The 22315-nt window shown below is 35.2% G+C and overlaps 1 protein-coding gene across 1 annotated transcript in view; it reads left to right on the top strand.

Annotated features, from left to right (window-relative positions):
* The window catches only part of ASCC3 (activating signal cointegrator 1 complex subunit 3), a 320801-nt gene that overhangs the window by 242194 nt on the left and 56292 nt on the right, over positions 1-22315 (top strand). Inside the window, exons 34-36 of the mRNA XM_008516619.2 lie at positions 1013-1138; positions 14723-14834; positions 15032-15166. Of these exons, the coding sequence (XP_008514841.1) occupies positions 1013-1138; positions 14723-14834; positions 15032-15166 (373 nt within the window). The remainder of the gene's footprint in view (positions 1-1012; positions 1139-14722; positions 14835-15031; positions 15167-22315) is intronic.

Below are 22315 nucleotides of genomic sequence, written 5' to 3'. Positions count from 1 at the left end.
TGTATAATTCGTGTAATTTCTTCTATGTGTACTTCATAAAAAGTTAACTAAAATTTTTCATTTTGTACCTTGATATGACTATTAATATTTTATCTATTGCAGAGTATTCCATAGTTTATATATTAACTTCTTTATTAATGGGCATTTAGAGAGGTTCCAATTACATAAATGTTGCAGTAAACTGTTTTGCTTCCCTATCCTAACATGTAAGTTTTTCTCTAGCAGGTGATAATGAAAGTGAAATTACTGAGTCATAGTGATTGTTCAAATAGATATTGCCAAATTGCCCTCCAGTTGATTATACAGGTTTATATGCTGTCACTGGTGACTGAAAGTAATATAGAAACTCGGTTTTTTCATTCAATTTATTATGGCCATTTTGTCACGTCCTTAAAAAAATTCTTTGCAAAAACTATTTTTAATATCTGCATATTGTTCCATGTATCATCATTTATTTAGCCTTTCTTTTGGTGGATATAGCTTTCTTTTTTTTTTCTGTTTTTTGTAATTTACATAAGAAACGAAAATGAACAGTTTGTTGTGCCAGTCTTTCAACACATCTAATCATCCTTGTATACTCCACAACACCTAGTACAGTTGTCTTCTGTGATTAGGGACTTAATATTTACTGAATGAATGAATATCTTTGCTCTGTCATAACTCTCATCCCTTTCTTGCCAACTCTCTTTTCATCTGCCTCAGAGTTACTCCATACTTAACTCTGGTGTCTCATAAGTGTACCCTTCCCTGCTCTCCACGGTGTATCTTCTGCTGTCTGCTCTTACCTTGGATCTCATCTTCTCTCCCAAAAGATGCTAGCTCCCTTTCTGTCAGCCTCTGTTTATTTCCGTCTAGCAATTCATTTCCCCAAAATTATGTACAAAATATACAAATTATACAAAACATATTTGTTTTATATCTTGGGATGTAAAATCTGAGTCTTGATTATGTGAGCTAAAATGTGATTCATTTAATGTTCATGTATGTTTCCCATGTCTTGTTCACTGTATAGCTTATTAGGAGTGCTCTCTGACCATTTAAATGCAGAGATTGCTGGTGGTACAATAACATCCAAGCAAGATGCAATGGATTATATCACCTGGACTTACTTTTTCCGACGTCTTATCATGAACCCCAGGTAAGCATAGGACAACTATTTATCTTTCTGTTTTGCACTGAAAGAAAATATGTATGAAAGTATTAATCTCTAAATTCAGGTACATAACAAGTCAGAACTTTGAACATTCTAGATATATACATTTGCCCAGAGGATCAGATGATGTCTCTGATATGATCATAATATAATATGACCTATTAGAAAATAATTGTATGCTTTTTTACTTAGCTTATTTAATTAACTTAGAATATACTTGAGGAGTTTGCTCTGTAGTTAGGGACACAAGACACTCAAAAGTCACTAAGAAATGTGCTAAATTACATGATAGTCACTGACTTGCATACAGTTGGTATCCAGAGAAGAGTGAGTCTTGTGAAGTTGTAAAGGGAAGAATTTGTGAAGCACTCGTAAGAGTTAATGAGAACCTACAAGCAGAAATAAAATTGGGGGAGTTGTGATGGAGTGTCTTTTACTCCAGGCATATGGGTTAGAGCCTCCTTCAGCACCTATTTGTCAGGTGTTAATACTAGACACTGAGGGATAAAGGTGAGTGTATATCATCCCCTGTCTTCAAGGGCTGATCCTTTAACACGGGAAAATGACATATAAATCACTACAGTGTAAATCCTAAGTGCTCTAATAAAACTGTATTTAAGCCTATGAGAGTGAAAGTTTTACAGAAGAGATGATACTTCACCAGATCTTGAATCTGGAACAGGAGTAGAAAGGGTAGAAGGCACAAAAATACTATATGGGCAAAGGGCCTCAGGGCTTGAAAAAGTGTTTAAAGAAGGCTAAGAAGTTTGCCGTAGCTGGAGCTTCAGAAGCATGGACACAAGAAGATTGTTTGACTGGAAAGTGGGCCAAGCACCAGAGAGTAAAAGGCCCACATGCCATGCTAAAGGGTTTGCATCTGAGCCCTTTGGCTGTGGTGAGCCATTAGAAATTTTTAAACATAATTTTAGCATCATCAAATTAAGTTTTGTTTTGTTTCAATACTTATGGCACTGTGGAAGGGAATGAACTGGAATGGGGAGACATTTACAACAGCAAGACCCATTAGGAATCTGTTTAATAATAGGGGAAGGATAAATAGGATCTTAACAGATGCTGAGGGGATGAGAGGAGGCCAAAGTTAAGAGATATTCCTGACATAAGTAAGAGGAAATGTTAAACCATTGTAAGGTCTTGAACTGAGAGATTACAATGAAAATGTTATTACTAAATCTTGCCTGTTGGTGCCTTAAGAAATTTGTTTCTTCTCAGCCAACATTTCCACTTACAGAGATAGGAGTTTGAGAATATGGTGCCATTTTGCTCAGTTTCCTCAACTGTTAGGACCTCTCGATTAGGTACAAAATATCATTTGGGAACATGACTACAGAATTGGTGAGATAGCCATCCAGCACTGCAAATGTATCATAGTAAATAGATCACAGGATTAGAATTGTGGAGTCGGATACTGGGATAGGGTTTACATGCACTCTAGTCCCAACTTTTGTTTGATATTGAAGAAATGAAGACTGGAAACTTAAAGTGACTTGCCCTGAATCCCGTAATTACTTTGTGATAAAGCCAGGACTTAAAAACCTAAGTTTTCTGACTCACAACTCTTTGTTTTTTAGAAGGAGAGGGGGCTTGGTTTCTAAGTGTTGATATATTTCTTTTTCATATATCTTAAGAATAGAGGCAATTAATCTGGAGGAAAGAGCTTTGAACTTGGAATCAGAACACTGATTCTTGTTTCACCTTTTACTAACTGTGACCTTGAGTCATTTCACCTCTCTCAGCTTCCCTTTCCTTATCTGGAAAGTGAGGAATAGCCTGCATTGCTCACAGGGCCATACTGAGAATCAAACACATGAAGTAAAGTCTTTCTAAGCTCTGTATTAATTATGAAGAGCATAATTAATGTTGCTGAGTGAACTGCTCTTCCTGTACTCCCTTCTGGTTGGTTTACTGGTCTATACCATCCTAAAGAGTCTAGTTTAGAGACTAAAAACCTAATCCTTTCTGTCAGCTCGTCTCATTAGCAAACAAGGGAATAATTCACTGAGGTAAATTGAATTCTTCAGCAAATTATGTTTCCTATTGAATCCACAGGTACACTGAACTTCGTATGTACATCTCCTTTTCTTAAATTAAAAAAAATTTTTAACTTACTATTGTAAAACAATTTGAAACTTTAAAAGAATTGCAAAAATAGTACAAAAAGGCACTACATATCCTTCACAAAGCTTCCTCAAGCGTCAACATCTTACATGACCATAGTACAATTATCTAAACCAGGAAATGAAGATTTATGTAATACTATTAACTAGTTCACAGGTTTTATTCAGATTTCATCAATTATCCCACCAATGTCCGTTTTCTGTCCAGGATCCAATTTAGTATCGTGCATTGCATTTAGTTGTCCTTTCTCCTTAGTTCATACCAATCTGTGATATTTCCTCGGTCTTTGTCCATCATAACCTTGACACTTTAGAAGAATATTGGCTGGTTATTTTACAGAATGTCCTTCAATTTGGGTTCCACTAAAGTGTCCTCATCCCTAAGTTTAAGTTCTGCCCTTTTGGGCAAGAATACTGTGGAAGTGATGTCTTGCTCTTCTCAATGCATAATATCATGAAGTTCTTCTCTAGAGATCCCTTCTATATTTAAAATATCACCTATATGTGAAAAACCCCAAAATATGTTACTCCAATCTGCTCTCTATCAAAATGCAATCTCATTCTCTACCTGCCTTCTGAATGTTGCCACATGAGCTGCCCACCATCATTTCAAACTCAACATGTCTAAAACTGGATTAGTCATCTAGCAATAACTTCCTCTCACCTTTCTTACTTTTGTTAATGTTAGCACTCTGCATCTGTTTACATTGACCTCAAACCTCAAATTTGCATTTTAATTTTTCTTTTCCCTTGTTTAGTTAGTTCTCCAACAGCTTACTCTGCTTTTAGTCTATCCCCAATCTAGCCTGATTTGCAACTGTCATATAGTACTGATCAGAAATTAGATGTATTATGTTGGTTGTGGGAGCTAGATAAGGTTTAGTTAGTAGACATAGAATGCATTAAGTCTTTACATTCAAATAATGAGTGGGAGACTGTCCAACTTTACGTTTTTTCAACCATGAGAGTGAGATGAGCCAAAAGCACAGCTGGAGGTGCCAATCGGAATAGGGGTCCTGCTGAGAGGGAACTGGAGTAGGCATCACTCCCTGTTGCTCTGGTTACAAGCTACCTTCTATTTAATAATATTATGGTGAGAAAATCCACGTGAACAAGTATCTAAGTACACAAGTATATAAGTATATAAGAAACAGTATTAATTAGGGACAGAACAAGAAGTTTAGGGAGGTTAGCAGTGGAAAAAGATGAAATCTTGAGGGGATGTATTTGGGTTATAACTTAAAGAAATGATACTGAGCTTCTGAGCCAGGGGACTTCTTGCGTATTGACAACTAAGGATATCTCCTGCTCTTATGATTGTAGTTCTTGTATGTACGCGAGTGAGTGTGAGTGTTCCTTAGTTTACATTGCCTTGCTTCCTTTATCTGATGGCTGTCTTTGCTGGGAGGAAATTCTGGGACCAGGGGTCAAAGGACACATCATCTTGTTCCGTTGGCTTAGGGCACTTAGTAGTTGCGGCAGCTGCTTTTCCTGCCCTCTGGGCTGCCATGGATGAGAGCTCGGTATCCCCCACTACCACCACCAGAGGGGCAAAGATAGGTTGAAGGAAACTTTAATTCACACCACCTCTGGGTAAGAGGTTCCTCTCATTTTCGTGCTTTTACTGTCACTCTTCTTCCTGCCTGCGTTGCCCTCCCCAGCCCTTAAAGCCAGCCAAGCTCTAACAGTCTTAAAAGTCCAGTCATATATTGATAAATGCACTTCAATTAATTTTTGGGAGGGGGTGGTTTATCCACTCTTGACCATCCGTATCAAGTGTGCCAGTTCCTTTAGTACCCACCTTTGTGTATTTTGAGATACCTGGCTAGGTTAAGAGTAAGACTGTCATTGTTATTCAGAAGTAGAAACCTATGCCCAAGCTGTTGCCATCTGAATTAATCAGTCCAGAATAGGTACAACAATAAATAAATTTAAAAAAAAGCATAGCTATGATGGCATTTTTCACAGAAATAGAACAATCCTAAAATTCATATGGAACCACAAAAGACCCCAAATAGCCAAAGCAATCTTGAGAAAGAAGAACAAAGCTAGACGTGTATCGCACTTCCTGATTTCAAACTATATTAGAAAGCTATAATAATCAAAACAGTCTGACACTGAGGGGCTGGCCTAGTGGCATAGTGGTTAAGTTCACACACTCCACTTCAGTGTCCTGGGGTTTGCAGGTTTGGATCCCACCTGTGGACCTGGCACCACTTGTCAAGTCACACTGTGGTGGCATCCCACATAAAATAAAGGAAGATTGGCACAGATGTTAGTTCAGCAACAATCTTCCTCAAGCAAAATTGGCAACTGCTGTTAGCTCAAGGCCGATCTTCCTCACCAAAAAAACAAAAAAATGTATGATACTGTCATAAAAACAGACACCTAGATCAATGGAACAGAATAGGAAATCCAGAAATAGCCCACGCATATAGGATCAATTAATCTGCAACAATATACAATGGGGGAAAAGACAATCTCTCCAGTAAATGGTGCTGGGAAAACTGGGCAGCCACAGGCCAAAGAATGAAACTGCACCACTATCTTACACCATACACAAAAATCTACTCAAAATGGATCAAAGACCTGAAGGTAAGACCTGAAACTGTGAAAGTCCTCAAAGAAAACATAGGCGATAAGCTCACTTATATCAATCTTGGCAGTGATTTTTTGGATTTGACACCAAAAGCAAAGGCAACTAAAGCAACAATGAACAGGTGGGAACTACGTGTAACTGAAAAGCTTCTGTATAGTAAAGGAAACCATCAACAAAATGAAAAGACAACCTATGGAATGGGAGAAAATATTTGCAAATCATATGTCTGATAAGGGGTTAATATCCAAAATATATAAGAAATTCATACAACTCAATAGGAAAAAAACCATCTGATTAAAAAATGGGCAGAGGATCTGAATAGAGGTTTTTCCAAAGAAGATATCCAAATGGTCAACAGGTACATGAAAAAATGCTCAACATCACTAATCATCAGGGAAATACAAATCAAAACCACAATGAGATATCACCTCACACCTGTTAGAATGGCTATTATCAAAAAGACAAGAGAGAACAAGTGCTGGCGAGGATGTGGAGAAAAGGGAACCCTTGTGTACTGTTGGTAAGAATGCAAATTGGTGCAGCCACTACGGAAGACAACATAGAGGTTCCTCAAAAAATTAAAAATAGAACTAGTATATGATTCAGCAATTCCGCTTCTGGGTATTTATCCAGAGAAAACACAATCACTCTCAAAAAGCTATCTGCACCCTCATGTTTATTGCAGCATTATTTATAAGAGCCAAGACACGGAAATAACCTAAGTGTCCATCAGCAGGTGAATGGATAAAGAAAATGTGGTGTGTGTCTGTGTATACATGTACGTATATATATATATATACACACACACACACACTGGAATAAAAAAGAAGGAAATCTTGCCATTTGCGACAACCCGGATGGACCTTGAGGGCATTATGCTAAGTGAAATAAGTCAGAGAGAAAGACAAGTATTATATCATCTCACTTATATCTGGAATCTAAAATAAAAAACCAATCTCATAGATAGAGAGAACAGATTGGTGGTTGCCAGAGGTAGGGGGTGGGGTAGGCAAAATGGATGAAGCTGGTCAAAAGGTACAAAATTCCAGTTATAAAATAAATAAGTCTGGGGATGTAGTGTACAACATGGTGACTATAGTTAATACTGTATTGCATATTTGAAAGTTGCTAAGAGAGTAGACCTTAAAAAGTTCTAATCACAAGAAAAAAATTGTAACTGTGTGGTGATGGATGTTAACTGAACTTATTGTGGTGATCATTTTGTAATATATGTATATATCAAATAATTATGTTGTACACCTAAAACTAATATAGTGTTATATGTCAATTGTATCTCAATAATAAAAGCTATGATTAGCAAAAAAAAAAAAAAAAAGCTATGATTAGGTTCTGTTGGAAGGTAATAGCAACATGAGTAATAATATCTAGTCTCAAAATTCATAAAATCTACTTAATATGGTCAAGTATAAGCATTTAAAAATTAAATCTGTATTCCTTAATTCAGTAAACATCTATTGAGTGCCTCTTAAGTGCCAGGCGCTATTCTAGGAATTTTAAAGATGTATTAGTAAACTAATCAGAAAAATTTCTGTTTTCACGGCACTCATGTTCTTTTAGCAGAGACGGTAAATTTAAAAGTATAAAGTGATGAGTGCTTGGAGAAAAAAGAGAACAACGTAAGGAAGACTGGGAGAGCCAGAGGGTCAAGTGGGAGGAATTACAGTATTAAATAGGGAGTCAGAGTGGGCCTAATTAGAGGTGCTGAAGGGGAGTTGAGGAGATGTTGGTCATGGGTACAAACTTTCAGTTATAAATAAGATAAGTAAGTTCTGGGGAGCTAATATACAGCATGGTGACTATAGTTAACCATACTGTATTGTTCAAAAAATTAAAAAGGATACTGCCATTTGAACAAAGACTTGAAAGAGATAAGAAGGTTGGCTGCAGGAATATCTGGGGAACAGCTTTTCAGGCCAGGGGAACAGGAGAGCTTCCAAGGCAGGCATGTCTGGTGTATTCAAGGCACAGTGAGGGCAAAGTGTAACTGAAGTGGAATAAGTGAGGGTGCAGAACAACAGGAGATAAGGTTAGGGTTGTTGGGGGTTGGGTGGTAGAACAGGTCATGTGGGATCTTAGAGGCCATAATAAGGCCTTAGATTTTCTTTCTGGGTGAAATGAGAACCATTGTAGGGTTTTGAGCAGAGGGCTGATAGGATCTATTCATATCATGGGTCAGGTCAATTAGAATCATAAGTTGTTATAAATGATTTAAATTTTGCTGTTGAAAGACAGAAATTCTCGGATTGATTTTTTTTAAATCCAGCTAAACATGATTTATAAGCAATGATATATATGATTTATATATTAAATCAAAATGATACAGAAAAGTTGAAAATTAAGGATTAGGGGGCAGCCCCATGGCCAAGTGGTTAAGTTCGCGCACTCTGCTGCGGCTGCCCAGGGTTTCGCTGGTTCGGATCCTGGGCGCGGACATGGCACCGCTCGTCAGGCCACGTTGAGGCAGTGTCCCACATGCCACAACTAGAAGGACCTGCAACTAAGATACAACTATGTACCGGGGGGATTTGAGGAGATAAAGCAGAAAAAAAAAGAAGATTGGCAACAGTTGTTAGCTCAGGTGCCAATCTTTAAAAAAAAAAAGGAAATTAAGGATTGAATGAAGACATGGAGAATAACAAAAAGAAAGCAGTAGCTGCAGAATTAAAATCAGACGAAATGAAATTCAGGGCAAAAAAGATTGAAAAGGACAAAGAACCATTCATGTCAATAACAAGAACAGGCACTAAAAAGTTATAGTAGTGTACAATTTCCTTGAATATGTGTATATCTTTTTGTGTACCCTCCCAAAACAATTATCATACTTGCAAATATATCACGGAAATTTATTTATAAAAATGTACCATATACTGGACCACAAAGAACAACTCAGTATATTTCAAAATGTAGAGATCATAAGGCCATCTTTTCAGTGTATAATGTAATGAAACCAGAGATAAACAATAAAAAGGATGGCAAAAAAATAAATCGCACTGCTTAGGATTTAAGTACTTTTATTTTGGTGAAAGATGAAATTTTTTAAAAAGTTACAGACTAGAGGTATACAAAAATAAGAGTGTTACATAACAAAACCTATAAATTCCAATCAAAGCACAATTCCAAGGAACATTCATATCTTTCGAGCACCTACAGGCAACTGAATGCTTGAAAGTAAAATAAGCAAGCATCCGCCTCGAGGAACTAGATGAAGAAAGTTAGCAAAACATAAATAAAAGCAAAGAGGAATTTATAAAAATGGGAATTGAAATTAGTAAAGTGGGAAACAAAAACTACACTAATATTATTTATTGAGCATCTACTATATTTGAGATACTGTTTCAAAAACTTTACTCATTTAGTACTGTTTTGATCCCCATTTTATACATAAAGGAGCTGAATCCCAGGGAGATTATGCTACTTGCCCACGTTGGCACAGCTCCTGAGTGGCAGAGGCAGCCACTGGCTCCAAAGACCACATTCTCTGTCACTGGACTCATTATCAGGTCCAGAACTCAAATAGCCACACTCCCTGTCCACTTCTCTATTCACTGCTATGTTGGAAAATCTATTTTTGGTGGAAACTCTACCACACTAATTCTAAATATATAACACTTTTGTTCATTTGATACAAAAAAAAAAATTGTCAGTTTTAGTGAAATAGGAAATTGTGCTTAAATAAATTTAAAAATTTCATATTTTACTTAGTCTGCTATGGACAAGCCCTGCAATGTTCTTTCTTTTCTTCTTTCCTTGATTATATCTTTTTATTATTGTCTGTGCTAACATCACCTTTCCCCAAAGTTGGAAGCGAAGAAAGGCACAGGAGCTCAGGAAATTGGTAAATTTTTCCTCCTTATTTTTATATCTGTAAAAGTTTTAAGAAGGCTAAAATCATTGTCTCAAATGATGAGCTTGTATAATGCGTAGTTTTAATTTATCTTTGACACTCCCTATCATGAAGAGCCAGAAATTAAGATTTGACTTTTGGTTGGGTGGGAGGGGCGTATGTGCACTCTTGTGTGCGTGCTTGTGTGTGTAACAAGAAGACACTGAGGTTTATTTAAAATAGAAAAGACAAAGACCATTTTCAAAATACAGTCATATATAGATAAATAAATATGACCGAATTCTCCAACCCCCTTCATTGAATCATACCCCCACCACACCATCACCAAAAGAAACGCTTATATTGACAAAGATTTCAGCCACTGGTCCTGGGTTTTCTCTATATGTGTGTTTATATTCTTTTGTGTGTGTGTGTGTGTGTGTGTGTGAGAGAGAGAGAGAGACATGTATATATACATATATGCATATAAAGATACATATTTTATGTATAAATATGTGTAGACACATAAATATGTGTACGTTCGTTCACATATATATAAACACATGTACTAGTGCATTATGAAATATAATATATTCCAAATTGAGTTCTGGATTCAATTTGTATGTTCAATTTTACTCTCACTTTTCCCTTGAGATAGCTTTTAAATATTTCTGGGACAAAAAATGTTGTGGTGATTTCAGCTGTCCCTGCAACCACTTTCATTATTTCTGTCATTATTACTGCTGCATAATCCGAACATAAAAAACATGGTGCTGTAACAAATGACTTCCCAGTACTGACAGTTATAGCAGCGGCGCCTCAATACTGATGAGAAATTTCCCAGGGAGATCTCTGGCCAGGTTTACATAAACCAAACAGGATATGGCTGCCGCTATGTACACTAAATCCAGACTGTTTGGGTGTAGCTTTATCTGTGTTTTACATTTCAATAAAATCTCTTTTATTTTCAACTGGTGAAATTTCATCCTTATTAAGGTTGGAAGAAGATAATTTAAGGTTTCATGTGTCACATTCTTGTTTGTCCTTTGATAAAATCTTTTAAAGATAATTTTTTAAAAGTTGTTTTACTTTTTGATAGTTAAAATTTAATGAACTTTGTAAATTTTTATGACAGGGAGAGATTTGTTATGACTTTTCCCCAATGGACTGCTAATAGAAGTTAGCTTGTCTAGCCCATGTGCTAGATGCTGTCAGTATCAAACTGCCTTTGACTTTCACACCTCTCAGGGGACTAGTAATTGTTGTGTTCAAACAGCCTGTAATTGTGATCCCACTGGCTTTCTCAGTACGCTTCTGGCTATTAGAATCATTAAACAACTCAGCACCTGTTAACAGCATTGTAAATATTCAACCCTGCTTGTGTGCAGGTTGAGTCCAATATAGAGAAATCTTACAGAGCTCAGCCTCATAAATTAGAGCTTCTGACAAGTCAATTATTGTGAAACTGGGTTTCTCTGTGAAATAAATGAAATATCGTGCTGACAAAAAGGTAGGCTGTCTGTTTATGGCAAAGAGAAGATAATGACTTGATGATTCAATGCAGCAAGCATGAGACAACGTTGTATCCTTTCTCCGTGAACAGTTGTGTAATATTTCTGTTTAAATAACCAGGAAATTATAAATTTTATACTGTGGAGAGTGCAACATGAAAACAGACCTTTTTACTTAGCTGTTGCATGCTTTTTCAAGTTAGTAAAGTAATTATTGAAATTAATGATATGTAACATTTTAAGCTAAAGGCTTATAATTATTTAGGCTAGAAATTGCTCAGTGGCTGAACAGTTCACGTGATAGAAACAAAGTCCTGCTAATGCTACTAATAAAGATCATATAAATATAAACTCTATTCTTTTTTGTAGTCTAAATATTCTTTTATATAATCTAAAATATATTCAGAATATATTATCTCTCAATTTTGTGATGTAAAAAATAATTCCATTTATATTCAGTTTATTATTTTCAGTGTCTTGAAAATCTAATTAAGATGTATCAATATCTTTTATAATGATTTGTAAATGTTTTAAGTAACCTTAGAATCAGTCCAAACATTAGCGAAGAATGATGCTTAGTATAAATCAGTGAAGTTATATCACTAACAAAAATAAATGCATTTTATTTAGTGTGTGTGTTGGCTGCATAAGAGACAAATTTTTAATGATTAAGATTTTACTATTTTATTCTTGAATGTAATATTTCAACTAGCATTCTCTATTTTTAAGCCGTCACTTTAAAAATAAATAAATAAATAAAAGTTACCACTTGTGTATACTAGAATACCTGAGGAAAACAATTTTAGTGATGTTTTTAAAATTCTAGATTATCCCCAGGTATCATAAGGATAAGAGTATTAATATTGAATAGATTGAATATCAATTCAATTACTTAAAATGAATTTTGCATTTCTTCTATTATGGAAGTCAATAAGAATGTTGATGAGCACATTAGAAAAGAACAAGTATATTAATAAATATCGATGGAAATTTTTCATGTTATTCTCCTCAAAAAAATCTGTTAATTTTTAGCAAGTTAGATTATGAATAATATTTTAATGTAGTCAACAGATAATTTGTTGTAGTCTTAGAGATATAATTTCCCTTAATTTTTTATTTCTTGCAACTTATTTTAAATGTTTACCCTGACTGTACTTTATCTGGATAAAAGCTACAAATTAACTTTAAAAAAGTCCCAGTAGACTTAAATAAACAAACTTTAGACAGGATATTAGCCCATCAAAATATATCTTAATATATACCTAAAACAGTGAATAAAATAAATATAAAAAAGAACCTGTTTGTTGAAGGCAAGTGTTTATCATTAATGGTTTATTTTTTGTAAGTGTACCAAATTTATTCATTAAAGCATAAAATGGTAAAATTGGCCTTCCAGTTATATTTGTAGGAGAATGACTGGTGGTAATCAGCAGCAGCATCCATGAGATTTTTTTTTCAAATTACCTAATAAATTTAGAGTTAAAAATGGAATTTTAACTTTTTGTTTCACAGTAATATTATTTTCATAATATCTTCTTTCTGTAATTTTAATTGCATAAAGAATAGTTTGATTCTTGCTTTACAAATGGTACTACTTATTCAGTGTCCTGGGCACATTTTCACTAGTGTTTTCAATTTAGAAATAACTTTATCAACTATGTCTTAGTCCAGACAGCTGAAAATAGTGTTGGAAAATTTATAGGCTTAGCAAGCCAAAAGAATGTGAATATAAAGTAAGCACTTACATTGCAGAAAGTTTGGCTGATAAATTTCATTTGCTGGAAGAAAATGAAAGACAAAAAATATTGTTAATAATTTGGACTGGCTTTGGGGATCTGTCTTTTTTATGGGGCTTTGAATGTCCAGAATTTTTATTTTCACCTCTAAAGCAGAATACATTATTCTAACTAAATATTCCTTCTTAGTCATTTTTCAGGATAAAGGAAATATTTTCTAAAGGTTTCTAATGCTGGTTTTTCTCTTTCGTGTGTGCCTGATTAGATGAAAGTCTGTACATCTTGTTTAAATTAATAACAGCCCTGGTTTCAATACTTATTTATGTGTTCATTGATAAATATTGTTTATTTTGCTCTATAAACAAGAGCTTTTCTAGGAAATGCAGTAATTTCTCTACAAACTAAAATTAAAAGTATTTCTCTTTTATGAAAATTCAAATCCTCAGCATATAATTATTACTTATAGTTATTTTCCCAAATAAATAGCCTGTTATTGATCCTCACTCAGTGGAGACTCTCATATTTGGGTGTACCTTGCCATTTGTGCTAACTCCTTTTTGTAATGAAAATATATCCTGCCGTGATTTAGCTCCTGCTTTGTGTATTTATAAAGAAATTTTTGTAGTATACTGACCCAAAACCTTTTCCTTTGAAAATAAGAAGAAAAAAAAGATCACCATGTTGACATGTTTCTTCATCCTTCTCAGACTGTGGTTTCCTTTAGGCCTCTCCCATTTGAGATTGTTAACACTTTTGCCGAGGCTGTCAGAATCCCCCTCCTCTATTCTTGTACAGATGTAAAACCCTCGTGCTGGGGTTTCAGTGACAAGAGCCTGTTCTCTGAGGCCACTTTCCACTTCTGTTCGTTGATTTGGATGGAGGAAGGAGAGGTAGGCCGCGTAAACTCTCCATACTGAATAGGGTACGGGCTTCACTCAGCAGGAATTCAAGAACTGCCATGCCTGTGGGGACAGTCCCTCAGCTTTGGGGTCTATTCCCAAGCGCAGAGTCCTGGTGACCTTAGGGATTTACCAAGAACCTGTCCGGGATACAGGGAAGAGCATTCAGGTGAATTGCATGTCCTTAGGTTTTTTACTTGCAAAATATCTGGAGCTGAACCTGTGTGTTTTCTGTCTATTGAAGCTTAGTTAGAATACTTTATTTTTAGCCTGATGATGTCCCTTCCAATCTTGAAGATAACATTTATTCCTTAAGCACCAGGGGAACGATAATTGACTAAATTTCCTAAAAGAACTCATCTACCACCCAAATCAATAGTTCTGTGAGTTTTGTAAAGTTACTGAGGATAGGTTTTTATACATAAAAGGGAATTTTATGTATATAAATGTATATACTAATATATCAATGTAAATAATATATTATTATATGCTTCTTACCTTTTCTAAGTCTGGTGCATAATTTTAGTTTGCTGTAGATGTGTAATCTGAAGTAATGCCAGTTTTAACACTGGAAAGTTAGTATCTTTTTAAAATGATGCTGAATTTTATCTGCTTATCCCACATGTTTTTAATGCATTGTCATTGTTCATCCTTGTCATCAAACCTTGGTATGGGGCTTTTGATCTGTAAAATGGGAATGGTGATCACAGTTGCTTTATTTCTTTGATTCACTGGAAATATAATTGTTTTTTGAAATTCTGAAAAGAAAAGAACACTGTGAAATTGAAGTGATAGTTTTAATAGAATATATCTAGAAACAAATAATGACCTCGCTTGTTTTCCAGCTACTACAATTTGAGTGATGTGAGCCATGATTCTGTGAACAAATTTCTGTCCAATCTGGTCGAGAAGTCCCTGGTTGAATTGGAACATTCCTATTGTATTGAAATTGGAGAGGTACGACTCAGCCATACACACTCCAAGTGCAAAGACTGCCTGGCTTTTTAACAGCAGGGGTTTTGCTTCTAATGATAACCAAAAATTGTAATGAAATTGTTGCAATAGTGATTTGTAGTATGAATTATTAATTTTATGAATGTATCCATTTCTATTGTACTTTTCATTTATGTCATTTGATCTTTCTTTTGAAATAGGATAATCGGAGCATTGAACCTCTGACATATGGCCGAATTGCCTCTTATTACTATTTGAAGCACCAAACAGTTAAAATGTTCAAGGAGCGTTTGAAACCTGAATGTGGTACTGAAGAATTGCTTTCAATTCTGAGCGTGAGTTTCCTGATGTTATTGCATGGTTTTTTTAATATAAAGAGATTATATTTGATATATTTCATACCTCCTCATTTACTTTGGGTCTTAAATTGTTGCCATCCAGTTCTTCTTGAAATTTGGCGGAAACTGTTTGTGAAGTCCTTCCCTCTGTCAAACAACATCAATACAGAGCAACATATCTTGGTTCCTATGGGGAACCAAGTGCCCCACAGATAAGGTGACAACGTAATTTATCATTCAAACCTGGATCTTTCTGATAATGGAATGGAGCACTCTTAATATTGAAGCCAGGATAATAGGTGTAAACTGGGCTCTCCTGGGCAGCCAGGTGATCACCCTGTACTTTAATCTAATAGCCCGTCTGAGTGAGAATTAAAAGCTTTTCTTCTTGCTTCTTTTGGGTAATTCTTGTTAAATTCATGATGTTACTGAATTTTCTTTACCTGAGGATCCACATGATTAAGCTCTCTTAAAATTAATGCCAGAAAAGCTGTTTAACTTCCCACTTCCAAAAAAAGTACAACCAGACTTATCACACAGTAAAAAACTATACTGAGTTCATTTTTGCTTTTTGCCAAGAAGCTAAGAACTAAATTCAATATTGAAGTTAAAATTACTATTAGGAGTACCTTCTCCACCTTCCTTTCTGCATACTATATATATGTGTTATTTATTTTTTTGGTCTTTGTTGAATTTAAGTATAATAATTTACAACAAAACTTTGTTGGCACATTATTCAGGGTATATGTTACAAGTGAATACTGTATGGTATCTTATCCCTTGAGTGTCTTGGTGCCTTTTAAAAAATTAAGAACCATTGGACTATAATGTCTTTAAGATCCTTCTCTTCTAAATTCACTGATTCCGAGATAGTTCACTTACTTAATAGGTTTTTTCTTCTCTCTCCTGTTGCTTTCTCATTCTCAATAGGCTTCAATATCCCATTCTCAGTTTTCTAATTTTTCAGTATTTTTCCCTTTGAACAACTAGTGTATAGATTTTCTTCACAGCATAAGGCCAAATACATTGTAGTGACTCAGAAAATATTTGTTAATGGATTCATAGGTAGATGGATGGATCCTGTATTAACCAGTTTCCTATCGTTTGCTCTATAGAAAAGAGAAGATTAACATATATGAGGCAGCTATCAAAAAATGATTTTTTATGTAAAATTAAAAATTCATTTCTGAAGTAAGAGTATAAAAAAATGAAAAACATTTTTAGATTCCGAAAATTGAGGTTTTTATTATTTCCTAGTCAGGAATTCATAAAAATAGCATTTATCTGGGGGAAAGACAGTAAAATAATGGTTAATTAATTTGGGCAAGCATCTTAAACTAGTTATCTGTTAGATTTAAGAATATAATTTTTATTTCATATTTATCTACCTTGATATATTTAACTAACCTAATATTTAAAGGTTGTCTGCCTTGGGAACACATATAATAATAGCTAACACCTTTGTGTACTTTTCATGTGCTGGGCACCGTTCTCGGAACTTTACAATGATAAGTCATTTAATCCTAACAACAACCACTCATTTGATATTGGTAACATCCCATTATTATTCCTATTTTACAGATTAACCAACTTTTTTGCAGTCTAGTACCTGAGTATGGGTTCTTAACCACTGTACTTTGCTGCCTCTCATGTCATGCAAACACACACACACACACAATGAGGTGGAAGGTACTAAGGTGGGAAGTACAAAGTACCTCATGTTAAGACTGGATGCACATTGTTTCTAAAGGAGGTATGTTGGGGCCAGCCCGGTGGTGCAGCAGTTAAGTGCGCACATTCTGCTTCGGCGGCCTGGGGTTCACCAGTTCGGATCCTGGGTGCAGACATGGCACTGCTTGGCAAAAGCCATGCTGTGGTAGGCGTCCCACATATAAAGTAGAGGAAGACGGGCACGGATGTTAGCTCAGGGCCAGTCTTCCTCAGCAAAAAGAGGAGGATCGACAGCAGTTAGCTCAGGGCTAATCTTCCTCAAAAGAAAAAAAGTTAAAAACAAAAAAAGGAGGTCTGTGAAAACCGTATGCCTATTATGTTCTGCTTCCCTCTCTACTCCACTAAAGAAGCCCAAAAATGCGTACAATACCAGAAGAATTAAATTATTATCCTCTATGCTTCATTCTTCTCTGTGAAAAGGCATTGATGGGAACAAGAGGTCTGTCCACATCCTGTTTCAGCAGCCTGTTTATTTCCAGCATTACGCAGCCTAAAACCAGTTATGCTGATCTCATAGGGTATTTTTATTAAGATAAAGTCAGTTCTTTTGTGAATAACTAAACAAAACAAATCATCTGCAAATATATGTCAGGTAAACTCAACAGAATATTTATATAGATATTGTTTGGTGTACTCCCTTAAAAATTTGCACAGCAACAGTGATGTAACCTCTTCATCCTATGGTGTTTGAGTCGGAGGAACTCTCAGCTTCCTCTAGAGAGTGTCTAAGTCTGTAGTGTCTCAGTGAGACTTCTTTTTGCACAAGTATAGCGGGGCATTAGAACTGTAGGACTCACAGTGACAAGCAGATATGCAGGCACCACCAGCTTATTAATTTCTTATCCAGGAATTATTCTCTATTCACTGAAGAACATATGTGTAACTACCAGAAAAACATTACATGATAAAGCAAGATTGTGTTTGAGGTAATTACAGTGCAATTTCTAGAAATCATTCTTTCACTGAGAAGTGTTTTTAAATATTTTCTGTGAGCACACCAAAGATTCCTCAGTGGAATAGCCTCATTATCCTCCCTCCCCTCACCTCCAAAAATGCCTACTAATCTCCTTGTGATTTTAAGACAAGGAGAAAGAGCAGTCAGACAGGAGTTATCAGGGACTGGATGATAAGCGCAACAGGGCAGAGAAGAGTTGCGGGGGGGGGGACAGTTAGTGCTTCACGGGCCTATTCCCATTGTCATTGTTTTTGTTACTATAATACTTAATGTCACATTATGTTTTTGAACAATTCACTATTATAACTTATTCACTATTAGCATCTCCTTTTACTAAGACATCCCCATTGATGTTTCTAAAGTCATTTTTGAACTCTTTTACTTTTTGAATTTACAAATTATTTTAAGAGGAATTTTTAGTATTCCTGAGAAGATCACAACTGAAAAGCTTCTATTCTCTTGAGTATTACTTTGCACTTATTATAATACTTTCATCAATTTAATTTTGACAGTGAATGAAATTTTCTCATCATTTCTTAGGCTACATATTGTATTTAACTTTTGCATTTTGGTCTCTTTACTATTAATGATAGTGTAGAAATTATATGACGGTTTTTCTTTTAGGTCCTCTGAAACTGTTCCATTGTGATTATTGTTGACACAGAGAAAACAAACTAGGAGGTAACCATCGAATGAAAAAGGAATACTAAAACATTGATTGACTTCAGCAAACATTTAAAATATATAAACCTATTATTTCTCTTCAGTTAGCATAAAAATAGTTTCAGATGATGATCTCTTGATCTTATGTGTTCATAACTGGTGATCAATACCTTTTTTGGGGCCTTTCTTTTAGAGAAGGTATGTATTTAGAAGCTCATACTTGGCCACCGAGTTGTTTTTCCTTTATACGAATGAATTGGAATTCTCACTCTTTATCTAGTCATTTTGTATATTATTATCAACTTTCCTGAAATAAGAATAAAATTTCTTCTTTTTTTTTTTTTCTTTGAGGAAGGTTAGCCCTGAGCTAACATCTGCTACCAATCCTCCTCTTTTTGCTGAGGAAGACTGGCCCTGCACTAACATCCATGCCCATCTTCCTCTACTTTATATGTGGGATGCCTGCCACAGCATGGCTTGACAAACAGTCACCACCTGGGATCTAAACCAGTGAACTCAGGGCCTCTGAAGCAGAATGTTGTGAACTTAACTGCTACGCCACTGGGCCGGCCCCTAGAATTTCTTCTTAAGTAGGGATATGATTTTATTGCGTTTATAATATTTACTAGAAAGGGTATTTTCTTTCAAAAGTAAAAGAGAAAGCCTTTAATCAAGTCATTTCTTCATCTGTTTTCTTTCGAAGTGCTTTTGGCACTGCAGACTTCCTTCATAGCAGAAGGTTGTCAGGTTTGATAAGAATATTCCATACATTAGGTCTTCTGAATTCTATCCTTTATGTTCTTTTCCCCTATCAATAGACTGGTTTGGGTCAACCTGGTGTTTTGCAGAATCTTTTTATATTGACAATATCACCCTTTTGACTGAAGCATGGAGGAAACAGGAAATTTCCTATGGGTCGTGGTAATAAACTATCAAAGACACTTGGGCATTGCTGCTGAATGAGTGTGGTGCTCTAAGAATGGCAGCAGTATGTTGCCCATCATTAAAAAGAGTATCTAAAAAGAAGACAGGATATAGGATTCTGTCCTTCACGTTAATCTTCCCTCTGCAGGAAATTTGCTATCTATGTTTCTTCTGGCCACACATCAAAAGAACATCATGGAGAAAGTGTGAATGGGCCCAAAGTGAGCTACTCAAATGATAGAAGATATGCGATTAGGGCATTTCAGTCAAGAAAGGCAAAGGCTTTGAATCAGTGTAACTGAAATTAAAATCATGAACTGTATGAATGGAGGCCCTCTTTGGATCTTGAGCACAGTAACTTTTTCAATTAGTAGGAAGTTCCATCTGATCCTGCAAGTAATACACTCGGAGAATTTATGACTTCAATTGATGAATATATTATAGGCCAAAAATACATAGATTCAATAAGGGTTGGGATGAATTTATTAATGTTAAAACTGCTAAAGAACTAAAGGAGGAGATGGAATTGCTGTGACTGTCATATTTGGTGTGCCATGATGGTCATTCCATTACAGACCAAGGAAGGCAAGCCTTAGGACTGGAACTGTATGGCATTTGCGTGTTTTCTTTTCTCTTGGCCCAATAGATATTTTAGGAATACTTTTATCCTTCAGAATATTGTGGGGTTGGTTGGTTTGTTTTTAAAATGTGGCAGTCTGTTATGCTTTCAGGTACCTAATTCCTGTTGATTATTACTCCATTATATGTAAATCTTTATTCCAGTCAACACTGAAAAAGAAAACACACTTCCACTAATGTTTTCTTCTCTAGTAACAAATCTTTTGAGACTTCTCTTTTCACTATTCATCTTCTTCCTGAGAAATTGGACTGTTTCTGGCTTACGTCTTTACATGTCATTGTCTTTAAGTGACATTAAAATACTCTATTGTGGGTGTAAGGCCAAAGATTGTAGTGAGACTATTTCTCTTCACTAATCTTATTCTATAATAGTAACCCGTTTATTTAAATCTTATCTTTCTAATACATCCATGAAAAGAATAAAACTAGCTTTTACTGAACACCTACCCCATGCCTGGCACTTTATATACATTGTTTATAATAATCAAACATCCCTTCATGGTAAATGTTAATACAGAGAAAACAAAATTGAAGTTTACTAAGGTTAATTAAGTTTTTCCAGCTTCTATGGAAAGTAGCTCTTTGGAACTTTTCCCTCTACCTTACTTCCTCTTCTGGATGTATTTTATCCTTATCCTATGATTTAATTTCAGCTGTAAAAATTTTTAAAGCATTGAAATGTAAGAGTATATACTTTTAAAAAGCCAATTAAGAAACAGAGTTACTTCTAAAATTCTATGTGACCTTCCAACTTAGAATTATAGGTACTAAAAGCAGATATTAATTACCGGCAAACTAATTATTTCAACATTCCTTATTGAAAACATGTATTTTAAGTTTTAAGCAATATGATGTTATTTGGAAAGGTTGGATATAAGAACTCTTGCCAGGCTTTTTTTAACACCATGAATTAATAAGCTTCATAATTAAGGCAGCTGCCTCACACCTCTATTGTTAAGCAGTGACATTACATCTGTCTTGCTCCATTGATGCCCTCTCCTACTTACTGAAGCATTTAGCAGTTTTGGCAACAAGGATTACATGGCATGGAGTAAGTAGTCTAATTAGATATAAGTGAAAATCCTGAGGGAAAAGGACATTTTAAAAGTAATTTGAAGAATCTCTTAATGATGTTGGCACTAAAAACCCAAGTCTACAGTAGAAAGTGCCTGTCATCATGGCAAACAAGGCTAGTGATTTGATATGTTCAGTGGACTTTTAGAAGGTAGCCTATTTTAAAACAGTTACAGAAATGAAAAGATTTCAAAGTTAGGAAAAATTTATTTGAACAGATTTTATAAAATATGCTTGCCATATATTAATAGCTTTGAAAGAAAGCAAAATATGCCCCAGATATATTCTGTATCTAGAATTTTCAATAAATTTTTTTAAAAGATATACTCAGTTGTTATGGTTCTTGTGACTACACAGAAACATGAGATTATATTTATGTATCAAATATCCAATTTGAAAAGTTGTGAAATTCTTATTTTTCTACAAAGCTTTGGATATGGATTAAAAGTAGGGGATTCATGTGTTAATATAAAATAGAACCATTCCAAATTTAGAAAAGTACTAAAAGAATAAGAATTTTATATATCAATAAATTTCTAGGTTTGGTATTTCTCTGTACAGCTTGCTTTAAAAGCATACTGATTCTTTGCCTTGCCCATATATAGAACATTTTCAGTAATAGAACATTTTTAATGCTTGAATTTTATCCTGTTTGGGGCATGGCTAGAAATCCTTTGGTAGAAAACTGCAAAAGTATCTTTCTTAAACAGGAGCTTGGAAAAGTAAGCAAGAATTTTTTTGAAAGAGAGAAATTTTAAATGAAATAAATAAAAAGGACAAGCCAGATATGAATGGCATTGGTAGGGGACCCAGCATGTAAAATTAAAGAATTCATTAGAGGGAAAATGAAAGGAAGGAAAGGTTAACTGAGTAACAGTGAACATCACCAACCTCATGGCCTTCCATTTCCAAATAACCTCCTGACAGTCACAGGATCCCATCTGCTACTCTTTATCTTCCTAGTGGGGAAACCTAATGGGATATCTTCCAGGTTCATGAGAAGAGCCTCCCCAACCCTCAGGCTGGGGAGCTGCCTGGCATCTTTTGGAGAGGCACAGATGGCAAATATCTTGGAAAAAAGTATCTTTCTACTTCTCTTGGTCTCTTTCCCTTGAGAACTTCCCTATTCTCCATTTTTCTTAGCTTCTTCCCAGCTTGCT

This window comes from Equus przewalskii, chromosome 9, assembly GCF_037783145.1.
Source record: "Equus przewalskii isolate Varuska chromosome 9, EquPr2, whole genome shotgun sequence".
In the NCBI taxonomy this organism is placed as follows: domain Eukaryota; kingdom Metazoa; phylum Chordata; class Mammalia; order Perissodactyla; family Equidae; genus Equus; species Equus przewalskii.
This window is presented reverse-complemented; position numbering and strand designations above follow the sequence as displayed.